The sequence below is a fragment of the Drosophila willistoni genome (genome assembly GCF_018902025.1).
Source record: "Drosophila willistoni isolate 14030-0811.24 chromosome XR unlocalized genomic scaffold, UCI_dwil_1.1 Seg105, whole genome shotgun sequence".
NCBI classification, from domain to species: domain Eukaryota; kingdom Metazoa; phylum Arthropoda; class Insecta; order Diptera; family Drosophilidae; genus Drosophila; species Drosophila willistoni.
Window position 1 is genome coordinate 2236962 of NW_025814054.1, and position 19108 is coordinate 2256069.

At 39.7% G+C, this 19108-nt stretch overlaps 4 protein-coding genes across 4 annotated transcripts; 3 read left to right on the forward strand and 1 right to left on the reverse strand.

Moving 5' to 3' along the window:
• Positions 1-1080: 1080 nt before the first annotated feature.
• On the forward strand, positions 1081-8361 carry LOC6645146 (uncharacterized protein KIAA1143 homolog). Its single transcript, XM_002067810.4, has 4 exons — positions 1081-1302; positions 1408-1564; positions 2987-3248; positions 8268-8361. Exons 1-3 carry the CDS (start codon positions 1195-1197, stop codon positions 3226-3228), a joined length of 507 nt encoding a protein of 168 aa, XP_002067846.1. The 5' UTR covers positions 1081-1194; the 3' UTR covers positions 3229-3248; positions 8268-8361.
• A 24-nt stretch (positions 8362-8385) lies between these two features.
• LOC6645147 lies at positions 8386-12842 on the forward strand. Its single transcript, XM_002067811.4, has 6 exons — positions 8386-11175; positions 11250-11522; positions 11602-11880; positions 11960-12139; positions 12215-12581; positions 12701-12842. Exons 1-6 carry the CDS (start codon positions 8386-8388, stop codon positions 12703-12705), a joined length of 3894 nt encoding a protein of 1297 aa, XP_002067847.3. The 3' UTR covers positions 12706-12842.
• Positions 12843-14646: 1804 nt separating this feature from the next.
• Positions 14647-15707, reverse strand: LOC6645099. Its single transcript, XM_002067812.4, has 2 exons — positions 15479-15707; positions 14647-15417 (listed from the first exon to the last, which is right to left on the reverse strand). The coding sequence occupies exons 1-2, from the start codon at positions 15631-15633 to the stop codon at positions 14928-14930; spliced, it is 645 nt and encodes a 214-aa protein (XP_002067848.1). The 5' UTR covers positions 15634-15707; the 3' UTR covers positions 14647-14927.
• Positions 15708-17761: 2054 nt separating this feature from the next.
• LOC6645100 (uncharacterized protein DDB_G0271670) lies at positions 17762-18989 on the forward strand. The gene is made up of 2 exons (XM_002067813.4): positions 17762-17841; positions 17926-18989. The coding sequence occupies exons 1-2, from the start codon at positions 17812-17814 to the stop codon at positions 18844-18846; spliced, it is 951 nt and encodes a 316-aa protein (XP_002067849.3). The 5' UTR covers positions 17762-17811; the 3' UTR covers positions 18847-18989.
• Positions 18990-19108: the final 119 nt, after the last annotated feature.

Below are 19108 nucleotides of genomic sequence, written 5' to 3' on the forward strand. Positions count from 1 at the left end.
AAAAACCAGAGAAGCACAAAAACTAAATAAAAGAAAAAGAATCTCCTAACCAAGGCTAAAACACTTTTGACTTGGCCACTCAATGTATTTCACAAAGGTAATCCAAAAAAATAGGTGAAAAAAGTAAGGCAACTAAGAGAGCAAGTATACGCCACGTTGAACCGCCTCATAAAATGCTTTGCTCATATTTAATGCATGACACAGGGATCAAGTGGTGGGCGGAAAAGTGCTGACTCCATTTGCAGCCATTTGTTGTACGCTTTGGTGATAAGACGCGAAATCAAATTTAAAAGCTATCAATTTGATATTAGTTTAGGGACTGCACAAAACTTCGATTCACATGGCGCGTGCCAGGATGCAATTGCCAGAGTTGGGCTCGTCTATCTTTTTTCTTTTTTTGCAGCTGCATCAGCAGCCAGCATATGCTCCCAAGTGATGTCATGCAGCAGCTCATAACGTTTGCCCAAGTTGGTTTTTTTTGTGTTTTTTTGTTTTTTTTTTGTTTGTTGATTCTGCTCTTTACCAAACCCCCTCGCTTGGTTATATTTTTGGTTGGCTGTCGAAGTTTGGAAATCAATTTACAGATGATTTATTATATTGGTTGTGTAAAGGGAAGGAAAGAGATAGTGGGGATTGGTATGCTGTATGCGACATCCAATGACGTTGATGAATGCCGTTGTGTATTGTTTTGCTGTCAGTTTTGATCACAATTTCGTTGCAGGTGAAGTGGAAAATTTGCAAGTTAGGGGACAGTTTTATGAGTTAAGGGAAATGAGTACCTATAGTGGCAAGCCGCTTCTGACTTACTGTGAAGTTTTAAGAGAAACTAATGCCGTTGTAAGCAAAAGTAAACTGGAAGCCATATTTGTGGCGCCAGAAATATTCAATTTGAATATGTGGCGCCAACTTGTATGTATCGATATAGAAATTTATCGATATTTTGCATTAGTGTTGGAAATTGTAACTTTGATCAGTGCTGAACAATGTGAGAATATTTGAAATTGACATGTTGTTATCGATTTATTATCGAAAAGTATTGGCTTATTGGAAATCTGGCAGCTTTATGGGACTTTGGCGTTGCCAGACATTATCGCAAAAAGAAAACCACAAAACAACAAATGTATAGAAGCGAATTAAGTTTTAAATCAGTTTGTTTAAGTTACGCATTGATCTTGAATAAATGTTTTTATTGCTATGTCCAAGCGTAACAATATAACCTATGTAAAGCCACAGGAACCCAGCTTTCTAGCTAAACTCAAAGCGGAAATTGGCTATAAAGAAGGACCGACCGTCGACACCAAAGTAAGAGACTGCTTCAGCTCAGACCTACATACACGCAGTACCACCAACCCCCGCCGCCCAAAATAAACTAAACTAAAACACACATATATATTTGTAAAACTACAGCGCCAGAAGCTCGAACAGGATCCGGACTACGACGATTTGGGTGAAGAGGAAAACGAAAGGCCGGAGCGTGAGGACGAGCAGCCGCAAATTGTTGTCCTGCAGAGTGGGGATCTTACCGCCGAGGAGGTGGCAATCGAGCAGCAGCGCATAGCAAAAGGTATGTACAAATACAGACAGACATATGCCGCTCTTGTATATATGTATGTATGTATATTTGAGCCCAAGCGTCGGTGTGTGTGTATGTGTGTGTGTTTATTTGGATGTGTATGTGTGTGTGTGCGTAGGTAGGATGTAGTTATCGTCTGTGGCAGTTTGGCTTTCAGTTCAGTTGAGTCAGAATCGAGCGTCGGTTGTCGTTTCTACGCGTCTGTCATACTATATATATATATACATATATATATGTAGTATATATATATATGTGCTATATGTATGTATGCGCGTGTGTGTGTTTTGCATTTTTTTTTACAATTGAATTTTTTGTGAAATAAAAATTTGAATAAACAAATCAAAAAAGGAAAAGAACGGAAAATTGCATCCACTTTTGGAAAATTCACTTTTGGTGCGTGGAAATATTGGTGAACAAAAAATAAAATGTTGCAAGTGCATTTTGACTTGTTTTGACTTGTGGGTGAAAATTCGATTTTAACTTCAATTCTAACCTCGAAAATTGTGCTCTGTTGCTGAAGTTCTACCACGCCCCCTCTGCTCCCTTAGCCGCCTTCAGGCCCTTTCATTTAAAGTCAATGGCCAAAATGGGTTGTCATGACAATTTTCCGTCTACTGCTGCTGTCATTCTATCATTGCCTACTATTCCTTGATTCTTCTGACACTTCTGGCCAAGATTAGGGTTTTTGCAATTTAATAAGGTGGCCAGCGGAGCACCCCCCGCACACCAACACACACACATACTTCGACACACACACACACACACTTAGACAATGGCCAAGGCATACACACTGACATTTTCATTGGGGGGAACAGCCAGAGCATGTGATGAAAATCAGAGCCAAAGCGCAGAGCATGATAAAGCAGCCGGCAAAGAAGTTAACAAAATAACGGCGACCCAACAACAGCTGCCGCTGCCGCCGCCACCGCCACTGTAACCCCCGCCACCACCGCCACATCTACATTGTGGCTGCTGGTGCTGCTGCTGCTGTTGCCGCGCGCAGAAAATCGGGTGAAAACGTGTAAAAGAATAAACGAAGCAGAAGCATAAAAGAAGTAAAGAAGAAAGAAGCAGGCAAAGAGGCAGAAGAGACAATGATGAACGAAATAAGCGAGTAAAGAGCAGGCCAAGTGGCTCGACGAAGACAGCGGCGGCGGCGGCGGTGGCGGTGGCGACGTGGAGGAACGTTAATGGGAAGAGTGGAAGGAAAAAGTGGTGGGGTCAGTGGTTAGCGGGTGGATGGGTGAAAAATATCTTTTTCTAATAGGGGGAGGACAGTGCAAAAAACGGATAGTGGGGACAGCCGGCATCTGAGAGTTTATGTGTGTGGGTGTGCGAGTGTGCGTGTGTGTATAAATTTTTAATTGAATGCACTTTTCAATGATCAATACTTTTTCACGGTTTGTGTTCCAGAGGAAGCCGAAAAACCAGCAGATTTAAACCAACCCATTGTCTTCAAGCAACGTCATAAGCCCACAAAGGACCAAGAGCTATCGTCATCGTCATCATCACCAACTCCAGCATCCACATCTAAATCCACAACAACCGACTCCAATAAAAAACGCAGCAAAAAATCCTCAAAGCCAGCAGCAGCAGCAACCAATAAACTATCCTTCAACGAGGACGAAGAGGATAACGAAGCTGAATCGGATTAAGTCAGCAGAAGGAATTTGGGGTAAGAATGAGGCATGCACCGACCTCACCTTAATTCCCTTCCACAAGAAATTGTTAGTTTAGTTCTAAGACTTTTCCATTGTGTCATCAATTAATATTGATTTTAATAATTGCTCTCTTTAAATTCGTATCTTTTGCTAAAAATTCTTATTTAGATTGATGTAGGTTAGTTGTTTAGTTGCAGTCAGTGTACCATTTTCCAAGGTTAAGAAGAAAAAACGTTCTGAGTTAAACACGTTGACAACACAAAAGATACATATATGAACATACCTAAACACTTAAATAGAGTTTATCTTTAGGAATTTACGTTTTATTTTATTAATCTCGTTTGATTATTAATCTCGTTGATACAGTCCTATCTGTACTAGTCTATTTTATTTTGATCTCAATAATTGTTCTTAGACTTTACTTGATTTAATCAGTTCTATTGAGATTAGTTATATTTCTTGAGACTTATCCAATCCAATCGAATCACTCACCTAATAGCAATATTATGCTGTACCTGATTATTTATTCACAAGCCTATAGAAAGTTTTATTTAAATTTAATATCAAATTATTAATAATAATAATAAAACATACATATATCACAGCTTCTAAGCTGATACATTATTTCACTTAAGCTAATTTAAAATGATTTACAATTTGCATTATTGTTATCCACATTGAGTTTTCCATTTAGATATTCATATCACGTGCTATAACATCTCAGATACATAAAAGTTGTCAAGGCTTATCCTATTTGGCCGTCAATAGGCACAATATAATCATGTATTTCGATTTTAACTGTGTAAACGTAATTAAGCAACAAAAGGACTAAAATCCTTAATTTAGTCAGGATGTTGATGACAATGTCAAAATGAGTGAGACAGCAACATGAATAAGATGAATAGATTAAGTATTCATGCTTAGGCCTAAGATATCCATACATATCAGCAAGTTAGTTAATCGACTTTTGATACAAACTGATCTGAAATCTAAACCATATGATTGATTATCGGACTAGGGCAATTATCTATATACCATGTGCTCTATATACGCCATAATATTCTTATCTTAAATTTTACAACGATTAAAGTATCTGGGAATTCTGTGAGTTTTGGGTGCGATACAATGTATGTCATTTTGTGGAAACTTTAGTCTTCTCTAGATTAGCGAAAATATGTTCATGAGATTTAAGTATAGTTCTCAGTTTTCTGCGATTGTTTAATAAAAGAAATATCAATTTATTGAAAAAACTTGTAATGGATATTGCCATATCAGATTAGTTAATTCTTAAATCAGTACTTGAAACTTAAGAATCGTTGAACAATTTGTGATATATTTGATAGATTGACTCATCCAGATTAATGAATCATCATTATATATGTATGTAGCTTTATACATAATATATACATACATATTTAAGGTTGGGTTTCGAAATATACATATATACCTATGTATATGTATGTATGTGTGTAATTTCGTATGACTTTATATGTATGTAGATACATAGTATATCTACATTTTATTGAGCCGATATGGCAAGAATTGTGCTTAGTAGTAGCACTTTAAAGAAGAATGAGAAATGCAACAACGAAAAAATCTTATGTCAGATGAAAGTATTCTCCAACTTTAGGGTTGCCACCACCTATCCTTCTCCTTCTCAATGCTTCCCCCTTTTGTGGATAATTCTTCTTCGACACAATTTGCACAGAGAAAATTGTTTTCTTCTTCTTGTGGTTGTTGTTGTAACCCTAAAAGGGAAGAAGAAGAATATCCTTCATACAGAATATAAATGAGTAGGAGCCAAAAGGTCACGTGTATGTATAACATGAAAATGATTTTGTTATCGGGCAATAATATAACGATAGTTTTTTTGGGTCTTTAATGAACCCAGACTAAAGCCGTAGCCCAGAGTAGGTGATGACTCTGACTATATACATACATACATACATACATACATATGTACATACATATATCAGGCATACATACATTATTACATATTTACATACATACATATATATAAAGTGCAGACATACAAACATTTATACGTACATACATACATACATACATACATATGTATATATGTATAACGAAAAACTTCCTACCAGTTGCCGATCAACGGGGGTGAGAAGCGGGTTACTTTCAAATTTTGTACTTGCATATAGACCAAATCGCACACTCACACAAACACACACACACACACACATACACACACACACACACACATACATATAGAGACATATACAGACAAACAAACTCGCATACACACACACACACAAACAAACAGACATGAAACACACTTACATATTTACTTATATGTATACATATATATGTATGCGTGTTTGTATGGCTGTCTGTATGTATGTATATATATACATATATGTATATATAGCTCATGAGAGCGACAGAGAGGCAAACGTAATCTGAAATAAGTTGGAAAAAGACGAAGAAGAAGAAGCATCAGCAAAAAGTATCGTGATGAGTATACAGTTTAAAAACTTACAGACGCTTTTGCCATTAGTATGTGTGTGTGTCTGAATTTTAGTGTGCGTTTTAGTCTTCATCTGTAACTAAATTTAATCACCCATCAACGGTATCGACATTTATCCCCAATTTAAACAATATACTTTGCTTATACTTTGGTTGCTTATGTTCTTCAAATTTTTGCGCGCCTAAATTTTTAAAAATCTATTGGGGAAGGCAGAAGAAGTAGCAGAAAAAACCGTCATCTTTCAATACGCCGGCAAAAGCAACAACGAAGCAATGCCGTTTCATTTTTGTTTTGTTCATTTCGTTCGTGGCGCGCGTACAATTGTCAAATTTGTTTTTTTCTTTTTTCGCTCTCTCTTTCTCTCTCTCTCTCTTTCCTCCCATCATACTGCCATGCCATTCCATCCCATTCACATGGCAATCGCACACGCACACGCACACATATATATACATATGTATGCAAGTATGTGCAGCACCCACACGCCATACGCGCACACACACACACACACACATGCATCGATAATATTCGCTATTTTTGAGCGCAAAATTTTCTAGTCGCTTACTCTCTTATTCTCGCTCCCCGTCTTTCACACATCTAACTCACTCACTCAGGTGTTACCGAGTTAGCCACTTATACTCTGAATAAAAAAGACATAGTTTTGAAATGAATTTTAAGGTGTCTTTTAGCAATCAAAACGAGTAGCAACAGAGAGTGAACTAATTGTTATATATAGTTGGTAAATGTTATTACTTTTGTTTCAATATGCATTTTGAATTTTCCTACTATGCATGTTATTATCGATAAACGATAAACGACGTTTGAACAACTCTGTTTGCTCCCGGCTGCTTGAAAACAACTCTGTTTTTTCCTCTCCCTCTCTACGTTTCTTCCTCTTCTTTTTTTTTTTTTGCTTTTCCGCTTCACACATTTCCAGTTTGTCTTTCTTCTTGTTGTTTGTCGTTCGTTTGTGTCCGCGTTTTCGGTCTCAGCGTTTTCCAATTCTTTTTTTTTTTTTTGCTTGTGTCTTGTTCTATGAAAAGGAAAATTTGTGTTAAACGGAGAAAAACAAAAAAAAATTGTGTTTTGTGTTGCCATTCATAAGAATTGACGGAGAAAACAACAAACGAACAAACAAACAATAACAACAACCTGTGTGTGGCATTTGTTTTGTTGCAACTTGTGGGAAAATGTAAATTTTGGTGTAAGTTGCGGCAAAATATGTTATTAGTTTCGAAATAAATAAAAGTATTAAACGGTTTTGAATCATTGTTCTTTTGCCCATAACCCACACACAAACACACAACCGAATTAACTCTCACACACACAAGAACGCGCAAAAAAAAAAAACACGCTCCTTCTGTACTCAGCGTTTCTGGTACTCCACCATGCCGCTATAGCTAGAGAGCTATAGCTATAGCCATAGTCATAGTCAGTCAGCCCAAAAGCCAAACGTCGTCGTTGTCGTTGTCGTAGTCGGCGTTATTGCCCCTGCCGGACCCCGCGCGCCATTCATGCTATAGCGTTCCCTGCTCCCCACCGATTACCGCTGTATGGCCCACCTTTCATCATCCCAATGTCTGCGTGTCCGTTTGTATCCACACAAATATATATATATATATATATATATATATTTGTATGTATGTGCGGATGTATATATATAGATTGTACATATCCATATACATATATATGTATATATGTATTTATTTGTTGTGTTTGTGTGTGTGTGTCTTAGCTTGTTGTTGCTGTGTATGTATGACATTGCTCGGTAACTGTTCGTTTGTATGTATGTACAAATAAATATATATATATATATATATGTTACATATATATGAATGTAGTATATAAGTATATACAATTGTATGTATATATATCAGCTACATTTTGTTTTTATGTAATTTACATACCTCTACTTCTCGACTCTGCAATTTTTACTTGCATCTAAATGTATACTCACATCCATTTATATATATTTTGTATTTCATACGTATTAAATTGTATTTTAGTTTTAATCCAATATGGCAGCCATTTTGTATCCAATCCCTCCTTCCTTTTTGTACCTACATCGCCCACTTCCAATCGCTCCCAGCAGCACCCGCCCCCTCCTCCTCCTCAATCCTTTTTACTTGCTCCTTCCTGGCTTCCTTCCTGTGTCTGCCTACTATTACTTGCCTTGTTTCCCTCCCTACTCCCTTGATTTATGCCCATCAATTTCCTAAGTTGAATTGAGTTTTAATTCACCTAGATTTTTGAATTTTCGTTCTGTTTCTTGAGTTCTGTATTTTATTTTTATTTATTTTATTTTTTGCCATTTTTGCGTTTTTTTTTCTTTCTCTCACTCTATCTCTATATCTCTTGTCTCTTTCTTTTTTTTTCTCTTCTGTCTCTGCTTCTCCATTTTTGATTCCGTTTTGTGCTTTGTTTTTTAGTTTTAGTTTTCTTTTATGTGCCAATTTTTCCGGTTGGCAGCTGCAACAATAATTTTAATAGATTTTTAATTTTATTGGTTTTGAAAATTATTGTTAAACATTTAAAATTTTTATTCTAGGATCTGGGATTGGAATTGCCATCGCATTACCAGTATCTTCAGTTGAAGAAGAATTAATACACGGAGCGCAGCACAGAACTATTTCTTAACTTAAGAATAAGAAACATTCCACTAACAAATGACGGAAGTCGATGTGGTCTTGCCAGAGGGCGTGGCGGAGCCTACAACAAAGCTAGCCAGCTCAACAGAAGACTCAAAGAAATCAGCATCATCACCAGCAGCAGCAGCACCACCCAAGACCACCACCCCACCACCAACAACAGAGACAGATGAAAATGAACAACAAAAGTTAAGAAGAAAATCCACAACAGATTCCATAGAAGGTGCAGATGGAGATAAAGATGGAAATAATAAGAAGCAGGACGAAAACGATGAGAAGGACGAGACAGCCAAGGAGGAGACGTCAGAGGAGGTTATTGATGATGAAAAGAAGGACGGTGATGATGATGCCGTCATAAAGAAAGATGGTGTCAAGGATTCTACAGATTTGCTTAAAAAAGATGTTGCCGAGGCCTTGCCAAAAGCTCCTCAACCAAGCGAATCTATGGACGTTGATGAAAGTGTTTCCGATAAGGCCGAAAATGATGAAGCAAGAGAGGTGGCCGATGCCGATAAGGAATCAGCAGATGCCGAGGTAGAGCCAGAACCAGAGGCGGAACCGGCGGAAGGCGAGGATGAAGACTCACAGATTACCACCAGTAGTACGAAAGATTTAAAAGCTCAGGAAGATGAGGAAGAAGAGGATGAAGGAATGGAAGTCGATGAGGAAGTCGCCACCAATGGTGATCATGATCATGGCGCAACAGCGGATGTGGAAGCTGAAGCTGAGACAGAAGAAATTGAAGAAGAAGATGAGCTAGATAAAATAGGCAGCACAGCTGAGAACAGTTGTGAGGCAGAAGATCCACTTGGAGCAGCGACAACTGGGTCAACGGTTGATACTGATCCAGCAGCTGCAGTAGACGAAAGCGAGAAAAAGAAGGTTGTCGTCGTTGTGGATGTTGACAAGGAGGAAGCGGAAAAGTTAACCAAACAAACAAAGGAAACAGTTAATGGCTTTGTTGCCAGTCCCAAGGAGACAAGGAAAGAGAACGGTCAGGCCAGTCCAGCCGAAGCCAAGGACAGTGTGGTCAATTTGGACGAGGATAGTGATGAGGAGGTAACAATTACTGCTAAGAAGAAAAGTGATGTCGTCATTGTCAGCGCTGGTGGTGGTGGTAAACAGACTATTTCCGCGCCGGCTTCATCGTGTGGAGCCGAATCCTCGGATGATGCTGTACTCATACCCTCCGATTCGGAATCTGAGTCGGCAGCACCAGCATCAAATCCGCCAGCAACCAGCCAATTAGTAGTCAAGCCAACTCCGCCTCCATCCCTGCCGCTAACAGCAGCAGCATCCAATCATCATCATAATAACAATGACGACGACGATGATGATGACGATGATGACTGTGTGGTTATTGAAGATGATTCGCCTCCTAGCAATCAGCCCTTGGCATTAGGCAAACGTAAAGCCATTGATTTGGATGACTTGCAGGCGAATAGCAAGCGGCAACGCAGCTCCACACCCTCAGGATTGGGACAGTTGACAATTAAGGATGCTCGCTCCCTGATGCCGCATGATCTGACAGCGTCTGTTGGCGGTGGTAATGCCGGTGCTGGTATCTATCCTGTTACAATAACCAATGCGGTGACTGGAGCAGCCACCAATTTGGGTGTAGCCAATCCACCGAAACTAGTGCCGATGGGCAATAGTGCCGGAGGATTAAATGCTGCGGCGTCTCAACTAAACACTCCCACTTTGACGCTGACTGGCGGATTGCCCAGTATGACTAACAATGCCAATCTTCTGCCTGGTCTTACCGATGATATGTTTGTCCTTGAGGCGCCATCATTTATTGTGCCCTACATCTATGAGAAGCCGCCGCATGATAACATACGGGAAGTCATCAAGGCCATCGAAGCTAAGTATTCTCTGTCGCCCGAAGATCTAGCCGAAGCGGTCAAGGGTGATGAGTTCGATATGATGACGGAACAGAATAAAGAGGACAAACCATTGGATCAGCAGCAGCAGGAGGCAGCAGCTGGCAAAAAGAAAAAGAAGCGCGGTGACGATGAATCCTGGTCCGAGCAATCGGATGATGATGACGATGATGAAGATGACGATGATTCGGAATCGGGTGTACGCACCAAGGTTCTCATTAAAGAGGCCAACGATGATCTGACTGCCCTCAAGGGAGCCATTAAACCGGCTGCTGCTCTGGCCGCATCAGGAGCAAATGCCGGCAATTCCACAAATAAGCCTGGGCAAGAAAACTATTTTGAGAGCCCGCTGGGAATGTTTTTTATGGATATTGGAGTGGGTCAGGTGCAGGAGTTCGTTCAATCCGATCTGTTGCGTCTTCAGAAACGTAAAATGCGTAAATCTCTGTCTCGAGATCCCAAAGATTTCGAAATGGCCATCAATGCGCTGTCGGGTAATCTGCAGGCATCTAAAACGAAGAATGCTCCCTTCAAGTTTACCATGAAACGTTGTGAATTCTGCAATTTCAAATCCGAATCGGCTCTGTCCATGGCCAATCACTACGAGACGCCGCATATGAATGGTGTACTCTATAAGTGCAATTTCTGCACATTTGAGATCCGCAATGCCAACGAGATAGTTTATCATATGGAGGCAGTGCATAATATCAAGGCGCGCCTGATTAAACCTCTGCCGTATCATCAGTGTCCGAACTGTGGATTCGAGGATAATGGCAAGGCCAAGTTAGCCCGCCATCAGCCTGTGTGTGCAAAGAAATTCCGGCCGGAATTGAACCTGGCTCCGCCCAATGATTGGGAGGCGCCTGCCAAAATACCACGCATCAAGCCGCGGCATGGATTGGTTGGAACAGCCACAGCCTATCAGGTATGATAGAATGATAACCACCTCCAATATCCACACCAAATTGTTTCTGACTTGAATTAATTTCCTTCTTATAGGCTATGGCCGCCCAGGCAGCTGCTCAGAAAGCTGCTTTGGCCACAATCCAACAACAGCAGGCCCAGGCACAGGCCAGGAATATGCAGGCTGCCGCTTTGGCTGCTCAAAATGCGGCCAAGATACGACAAAGAGCTCCTCAGTTGCCCAAATCTCTGCCAGCGGGGAACAGTTTAGTACGCAATCCGGCGGCGCCGGTGCGTGGTGCTGTTGCCAATGCAGGAGGACTATCGCTGCCCAATAGCTATCAGTTGGCTGCCGGTCAGCTGGTACAGGTAAGGATCTCTGCCGCCCATCCTCTCCAGACCGACATTCATCGTTCTAATTGTGATTTTTTTTTCCCCAATTCATTAGCAGGCCTCCAAGAAGCCCATGGCCGGACAGCCAAGCATCTCAATAACGCCATTACCTCGTCAAAGTTCGTCCGCTGGTGGTATTGGAGGAGCAGGGGGTAGTGGTTCAACTGCCGCTTCTTCATCCACTAAAGTGCCAGCCGGGGCAACGGGCATGAAGCCCGGCCAAAGTCCCAGCGGCAATAACAAGGCTCAGTTTGTTATATGCGAGATATGCGATGGTTATATCAAGGATTTGGAACAGCTACGCAACCACATGCAATGGATGCATAAAGTGAAGGTAAAGCAGAGTTTCTATTGCTGCCATATCGAACAAAGACTCTTATACCTTTTTTGGTTCCTTCTTTATATTCCTTTAGATACATCCGAAAATGATATATAATAGGCCGCCATTGAATTGCCAAAAGTGTCAGTTTCGTTTCTTTACGGATCAAGGTTTAGAGAGACATTTGTTGGGCTCACATGGCTTGGTCACAAGTTCAATGCAGGAGGCTGCCAACAGAGGCAAGGATGCGGGTCGCTGTCCTGTTTGTGGAAGGGTAAGTATCCCGCCCGATGCTGATATTTAGCTATGTTATTAATGCCGTTCCTCTCTCTCTCTCTCTCTTGTTTAGATGTACCAATGGAAATTACTGAATCACGTATCGCGCGACCATCACATGACCCTAAAGCCTGCACACCTCTCCTACAAATGCACCGTATGCACGGCCACCTTTGGAATGTACAAACAGTTTGAAACGCATGTATATACGGCGCATAGTACTGTGGCACGCAAGGCCATGGATAGCAAGAAGAATAGCAGCGGCAGCAGCAGTTCCGCGCAATCGAGCGGCGGCGGCTCCGGCTCTGGACTCTCACGTAATTCCCTGGGAGCGGCCAATGATTCGCTATTGAAGCCATTGAAAATCAATGATGAAATTACTATCATACCACAGCCTGCATCGAAGCCACGCATCACAAATATGGAGAGTCATGTTATAGGTAATTAGAAATTAAAAATAAAAAACTGACCAAACTGTTATTTAGCTAAAGCTGAGCCCCCTTGCTGAGCCTTTCCTACATGATAGTAATTCGTGGCATTTCTTTTTTGTTGGTTCCAGATTAAGGATAGCGCATTGGATCAACCAAAAACCTAATCTCTCAGCGCTTTAAGTTAATGGTTCTATATAGATTAACAAATACGTTTGAAGGATTGTATAAATGATGCGATAAATATATAAATCTAAACCCTTTTAACTTTAATAAGAATTAATTATAATTATAAACAATAATCGTAAAACATTAAACAAACAACAAAATGCAAGCAGACAAACACAAAACAAAGCAAAAAAAAAAAAAAACGTAAGAGGAAACCAGAAATAAAAGAGAAGAGCTACAAGGATAACACCATAAGGCATTAAATCCACACAGATATATATATATATATATACTATATATACCTAAAAAATAAAGTTAGTTACGCAGATTTAGTTGATTCATAAGTGTGCACATAAGTTTCGCGTTGAAGTTGTAGCTGCTACTAATCTGAATCATATAGCATATATATATATATATATATATATATATAAGAAACACATACCATATACACACATATATATATATATATATATATATATATATTAATATTTAACTAACCATTTATGTATTTACATATATGTATATATATATATATATATGTATATGAGTATGTGTAATTAGAGATCTAAAGTATATTAACTATATTATGAAAAGAGGCCGCCAGAGCGCATCGTCTTCATGGGCGATTATGTAAACTAGTTAAAAACTAAAAACAAACTATTTATACGACAAATACAAGTATCATTTAAAAAAAAAAAAAAAAAAACAATTGTGTGTTGCAAGCAACTTCCCGCCCCTGCTCCCAATCTGAAATCCCTGTATCCATACCAATCCGTATATGTACATATATACATTTCTAAAATAGGTCCGATCCAAGAAAATTCACATCTGTCTCCAGGCTTGAACTAATTGTATGCTGGGGAGATGAAGAAATACAAACTGGGTCAACTCTCTAACGGATCTGATTTGGCAAAGAAGCGAGACAGCAATTGATAATGAGCGAGATAGGGAGAGAGAGAGAGTGAGAGACAGACAGACAGAAAGAGAGGGTTAACATTTAAATTTTTGTGTACAAGTTTAAATTTATATTTATATTATCAATAAATATTGAAGAATATATATATAGATATATATCATCTTTTAGCTGTTAAGCTCTGCATGTAATACAGTTATACAAGCAAAAAAAAAAAAAAAAAAAACCACGCCCTCACACACACACACAACAAATAAACAAACAGAAAATGAAGAAAATTAAAAAAAAAACAACCTAGTTAATGTAAAACTGAACAAAATGAATTTATTAACTTCAAACTATTCTGTTGAGTTTTACATACAGGGTATCTATGAGTCGTCGCTAGTTAGGATTAAGGATTTGACATTTCGAATGTTGCGTCTAAAAGTTGGCAAAGATTATGATTACAAATTAACACCTAAGGTTATTACATTTTCAAGAGGGCAAAAGTAAATTATATGGTAAGTGTTTTTGTGGATAGCCAAAAACAATCAAATACTAAACAGCATCGTCCTTAAGGCAGCATATAAATAGATATAGAACAGATCAATCTGCAAAAATTTTAGGTTGTAAAATTTTCAAACTTGTTTATTTGGATTCAATTTGGCCTGTTTTTGTGATTTTATTGAAGTTCCTTCTTCCTTCTATGATCCAAACATAGAAAAGAAGTGCAAATGACCTTGCTTAACGCTTCTAATTTTGGAATTTGTAATTCCATTTAAAGATTTTGAATTCTATTTGTTTTATTTTTGTTTTTTATTGCATCATTTGCGCAATCAATGATGAAATACTCGAATTCAATTAGTGGACTTTTAGTTAGTTCGTGTTGCTTTTCCACAGCAGCCAGGTGAGTGGTGAGAGAGACGAGGCTGTTCCCCTTTTCATCAAAAAATGCTTTTAGCAGGTAAAAGTCATATGATCCACAGTGAGAAAGAAACCAAAGAGAAGGAAAAAAGATTTACCTAGCACTAAATGCGAAATTTATTTTTACTCTATTAATACAAATACGAAAGCGAACGAAAAAAAAAAATACGCAGGTGAAATTCCAACCGTGTGATATGTGACGACCATGCCTAAATCGATGGCAATCGATGGATGGATGGATGATTTATCCTCGTCTCCAGTCTCTTTGCTAACAATAACAGGGTGGGGGGTGTGTAATAACTAATGAGGGCAGGGGTAGGTAGAGGGTAGGGGGTATAGCACAACGCACTGCATCGTTGATGTGTTTAACCTAATTAATTCTCTTCTTCGGATGTGGCCTTGGACTCCGCTAGGACCTCATTGGCCGAAATGGGATTGACTGGCTCGCCTTGTCCCAAATGACCAGTGGGTGGGAACAATTGGGATGCATGCGTCAGCTGGGACAGTGTATCCTTGTCCAGCACCTGAGGCTTCTCAGCTTGTGTGGTATTCGATTTGGTTAGTTGATAGAAGGCTGTATCACTATGGGTTATATTCACTATGCTGCCAGTTAGAGGCAGCGTCTCCAGCAACTCCTGTGGACTACTGAATGCGCCAATATTGACGGGAGCAATGCCGGTAAGCACCTGGCCGGTGACATTTGTTTGTATCGGCAATGGGATGTTGCCCAAATCGATGTGACTCTTATTACTGTGTGCATCATAGAAGGTTAGATCAACACGCTCCTGGCTCTCGAAACTGGTGTCATTGTCGCCAACCTCGGTTAAGATGCCGATTTCGTATACCACAGCCTTGACCACATAACTAAAGAGAGAAACTGAGAGTGAGTGGGTGTCGAAGCCAAATGGATGAGAGATTTGCTTACAGATTCTTTGGGGTATCATTAACACTGGCCCGCAGCTCCTCAATGGTGGCATTATCAATGCCGGAACTAACATCCAAAACCGGCAGTGTGCAGCCAAAAGCCATTAGCATGCCAAGCACAAAGGCTCCAAATGCAACCTGATGGATTTGCATCATTTTTGGGGAATTAGGAATTGATACTCTGCTGCTTTGGAGTCGAGTTTTTATGTGTTTCCTTCGCCCAGAGTCTTGCGCGTTTAAAGTTAATTAGGCCAGATCTGAGAGCTTTTATAGGTGGCGAATCGAGGCGCTATTCCGCGTAATTATCGACACCTGTTAATTGCCCGACAGGTTTGCTGCTGCTGCTGCTTCCATCCACATTTACACAGAGAGACCCAAAGATCGTTCAGTTTCTAGGCAGATCGAATGCTTCCGTTTCATAAGGGTAGTTCGGTGAGGGGCTTAAGAGGCGTCAAGAGTGTGTGTGTGTGTGTTGGTGGGGGTGGAGGGGAGAGCTGTTTTGAGGAGGAGTCTTAGTCTCACAACAGTCTCAGTCTGGTCATTGTTTTTTGATCGTCAGGCTCTAATTAATTGTGCTCGTTTCGAGGCATGTCCGAGTCACAGTCAGAGTCAATATGCAGTCTTTTTACGCAAATCTCAACTTGGTGTAATCTATAAACCTCCGCTTGTTTACCAATTTTAAACAATTTAAAAATAAAATCCCCATAAACATTGCACCTTTTTTTTTGGGATGTCGAAAATGACGCACATTCGGTTACTAATCTAAATGAAATATTAATTTATATCCCAGACACGCGCCACAATGTCACAAGATGATCAAAATATTGATCATACGCCCTGTATGACGCTGTTGTCGATGATCTTTGGCCTTATAATTCAACCCGATCATCAAATCATTCACCCACAACTACTAAAACACATCTGTACCAATCTGATTAATATCATTATAAAACCACAACAAAGTTGTAAAGTTTTTTTAAAATTTTTTTTAAATTTAATTTTTTTTTTTTTGATATTTCAATTAATATGTTTCTAACCCATTTCACACAAGTGTCAACCGCTTTAAGCCGCCTAAGGGCTTAGGCTTAACCAGACAAATCCTGACTAACTTCTCCAAATCTCGACGACTTTCATTCATGTGGAGCATTCTTGCGGTTTCAACGGTATTTCCCGACACGTTTTGGCCATTTTTCATGATACCAAATGGAAAATTTTCAAATGCATGTATAACATATTTGGGTATATGTACATATGTTTGCCAAGTTTCATTTGTAATTGCAAGGTACTCAGTTAAGGTTTCCCCTCTCCTTGGTTAGCATCCAATCATCATGTTGCTCGTGCTTGAGATTATTATAATATTATTGAATATTTTTTGTTTTTTTTTTCTTTGATGATAAACAAAGTGTTATGATAATAACATTATGCCGCATCTTTTGTTTTCAATCCATCGATGAGAAAGCATTTGAATATTTTGAAAAAAATTGTATTATGAGACATTTAAAAGCTTATACTCTTTGTTTAAAAAAAAAAAAAAATAATAATAATTTTGTCAAAGTGTTTGTTCCTCAGGAAATTGCAAATTGCCGCAAAATTTTATTAACGCTATCAGAAATATTCTATACTGTATATAATATGGAAAAACATTAAATTTCTTTACATAAATTTGTAACTTTTCTCGATATAAAAAGTGCATGATATACATAATATATCCACAATTATCCACGATAGCTTAAAATACATAACGATGTTTAAAAATTGATTGAAACATTATCAAATGTTTCAACTATGAGAATTTTTTGAGATTTTATTTCGAAATAAATTTTTATGATTTATTTGTTAGGGTATAGAATGTGCGTTGCACTGACAATAGTCCAACGGGAATTTTTATTTATAAACACAATTTTTTTTTCCTGGTATTCGCTTAAATTAATGTTAATTCTTTGTCATGTCTTCTTCAGGGCTTAATCCTTGAGATACATAGAGTTGAGACCGAAGGTTAGATCTATTACCATTGATTAATAAGAACCAGAGGAGAACTTGTCCATGCGAACAGGGTACTGGGTACTAGGTACCGGGACCGGCATTGGCATCGCTATCAGTATCGCCTCCGCCAATGGATGCGAGTGAGAAACAAGTTCCCATCACCAGCCGCAAACATTGTGGGCCATGTTTAGAGTGCTAACTGAATAAAGCTTACAAATTAGCTGAAACTTTCTGACAAAAAAAAAACTTTAAAAACTCGCCAGCAGCTTGGAAATTGACTTATTATCAAGTTAAGCTTTGAGGAAGCAACAAGCACTCTAGTGTAGCCCAATTGAACAGGAATCTATTGCTATGGCCATGAAGTGCCTTTTGGTATTCACGGTGAGTGGATTTTATACACATATGTATACTTCCGGATAAGTCTCTATCTTGATCTTTCCCCTCCCCCGTTTGGTATATATGTAGCTAATTTTGGCCACTAGTCTGGCAGTGCCCCTGCAGCTGATTCAGTTGGGCGATCTCTTTGCGGGAGTGGAGCAGCAACAGCAAGCGAGGCAACAAGATGTTGTCAAGCGTCAAGTGCAGGCCAATGCGGATGGTCAATTGAAGCAGATCTCATTCCATGGTCTAATTGGTGATTTGGAGAACAGTCTTTTCGAATCGGCTCTGAGTTTGCATGGTGCCAGTGCTCCGGATAGTGAGATATCTGAGATAAAACCCGGCCAGGCAGATGAGGGGGATTCAGAGCATGCCATAACGAAGAGATCGGATGAGTCGACCGTTACCACAGATAGTCCGTCTTCTTCCCCAGTGTCCACCAGCAGCTCCGCTGAGGATGCACAAACTCGTAAGATACTATTGCAGACTACCCGTAAAGTGCCAAGCAATGATGATGTGCCAGCACATTTGATCATTGATCATGTGTCCGTTCAGCCACACAATGGTGGATCAGTGCCATTGATACCCACCTTCCAGGTGCATCGCACCAAGGTTATCTCGATTAAAGAGGATGTCAGCAGCGATGATAGCACCGATGGCAAGCAGACAAAGATTAGTATAACCAAAACCTCCATCACATCCACCGCACCCCTAGAGCCAAGTGCTGATACTCAGAGCACCAGTTCCACCCAGACAGAGGAGGTTAATTCCAGTTCCAGCACCAGCACCAGCAGTTCTCCCAGCTCAACAACAACAGCAACAACTGAGGTTAGCTCCAGCTCCTCGGATTCTTCCTCTAGTTCGAGCAGCACCACCACTACCACCACTAGCAGCACCACCACCACCACTGAACAACCCTTGGAGAAACTCAAAAAAGATGAGGAGAAATTAAAGGAGAAGGTCGCTGAGGTTGAGGCTGATCCTGTCATTCTAACCACTCGGGTCTAATCCACGCCTCCACATCCACCTCCCTATAGCTATAAGCCATCTCTCTCTCACACACACACACATATACTCGCTCGCATATTTATGACACGCCAAGTTCAATTAAAGTCATGTGATTTGTTTACTTTTTTTTTTGAGATCTGAAACTTTTGCTTACTTTTATTTAAATTTCAAATTCACACAACGTTCAATAGAATTCCCGATGATGGGTGGGGTGGGGGTTCAGTTGAAGGGGGAGGGGCACAAGATCTGCCAAAAACAAAAT

Bases quoted from the DNA above. Each gene is read 5' to 3' on its own strand.
- LOC6645100 (XM_002067813.4), top strand. From the start codon at position 17,812: ATGGCCATGAAGTGCCTTTTGGTATTCACG. The intron at 17,842-17,925 runs GTGAGTGGATTT...GTATATATGTAG, and splicing joins AGTGCCTTTTGGTATTCACG to CTAATTTTGGCCACTAGTCT.
- LOC6645147 (XM_002067811.4), top strand. From the start codon at position 8,386: ATGACGGAAGTCGATGTGGTCTTGCCAGAGGGCGTGGCGGAGCCTACA. The intron at 11,523-11,601 runs GTAAGGATCTCT...CCAATTCATTAG, and splicing joins CTGCCGGTCAGCTGGTACAG to CAGGCCTCCAAGAAGCCCAT. The intron at 11,881-11,959 runs GTAAAGCAGAGT...ATATTCCTTTAG, and splicing joins AATGGATGCATAAAGTGAAG to ATACATCCGAAAATGATATA.
- LOC6645099 (XM_002067812.4), bottom strand. From the start codon at position 15,633: ATGATGCAAATCCATCAGGTTGCATTTGGAGCCTTTGTGCTTGGCATG. The intron at 15,418-15,478 runs GTAAGCAAATCT...TTCTCTCTTTAG, and splicing joins AATGATACCCCAAAGAATCT to TTATGTGGTCAAGGCTGTGG.
- LOC6645146 (XM_002067810.4), top strand. From the start codon at position 1,195: ATGTCCAAGCGTAACAATATAACCTATGTAAAGCCACAGGAACCCAGC. The intron at 1,303-1,407 runs GTAAGAGACTGC...GTAAAACTACAG, and splicing joins GACCGACCGTCGACACCAAA to CGCCAGAAGCTCGAACAGGA. The intron at 1,565-2,986 runs GTATGTACAAAT...TTTGTGTTCCAG, and splicing joins GCAGCAGCGCATAGCAAAAG to AGGAAGCCGAAAAACCAGCA.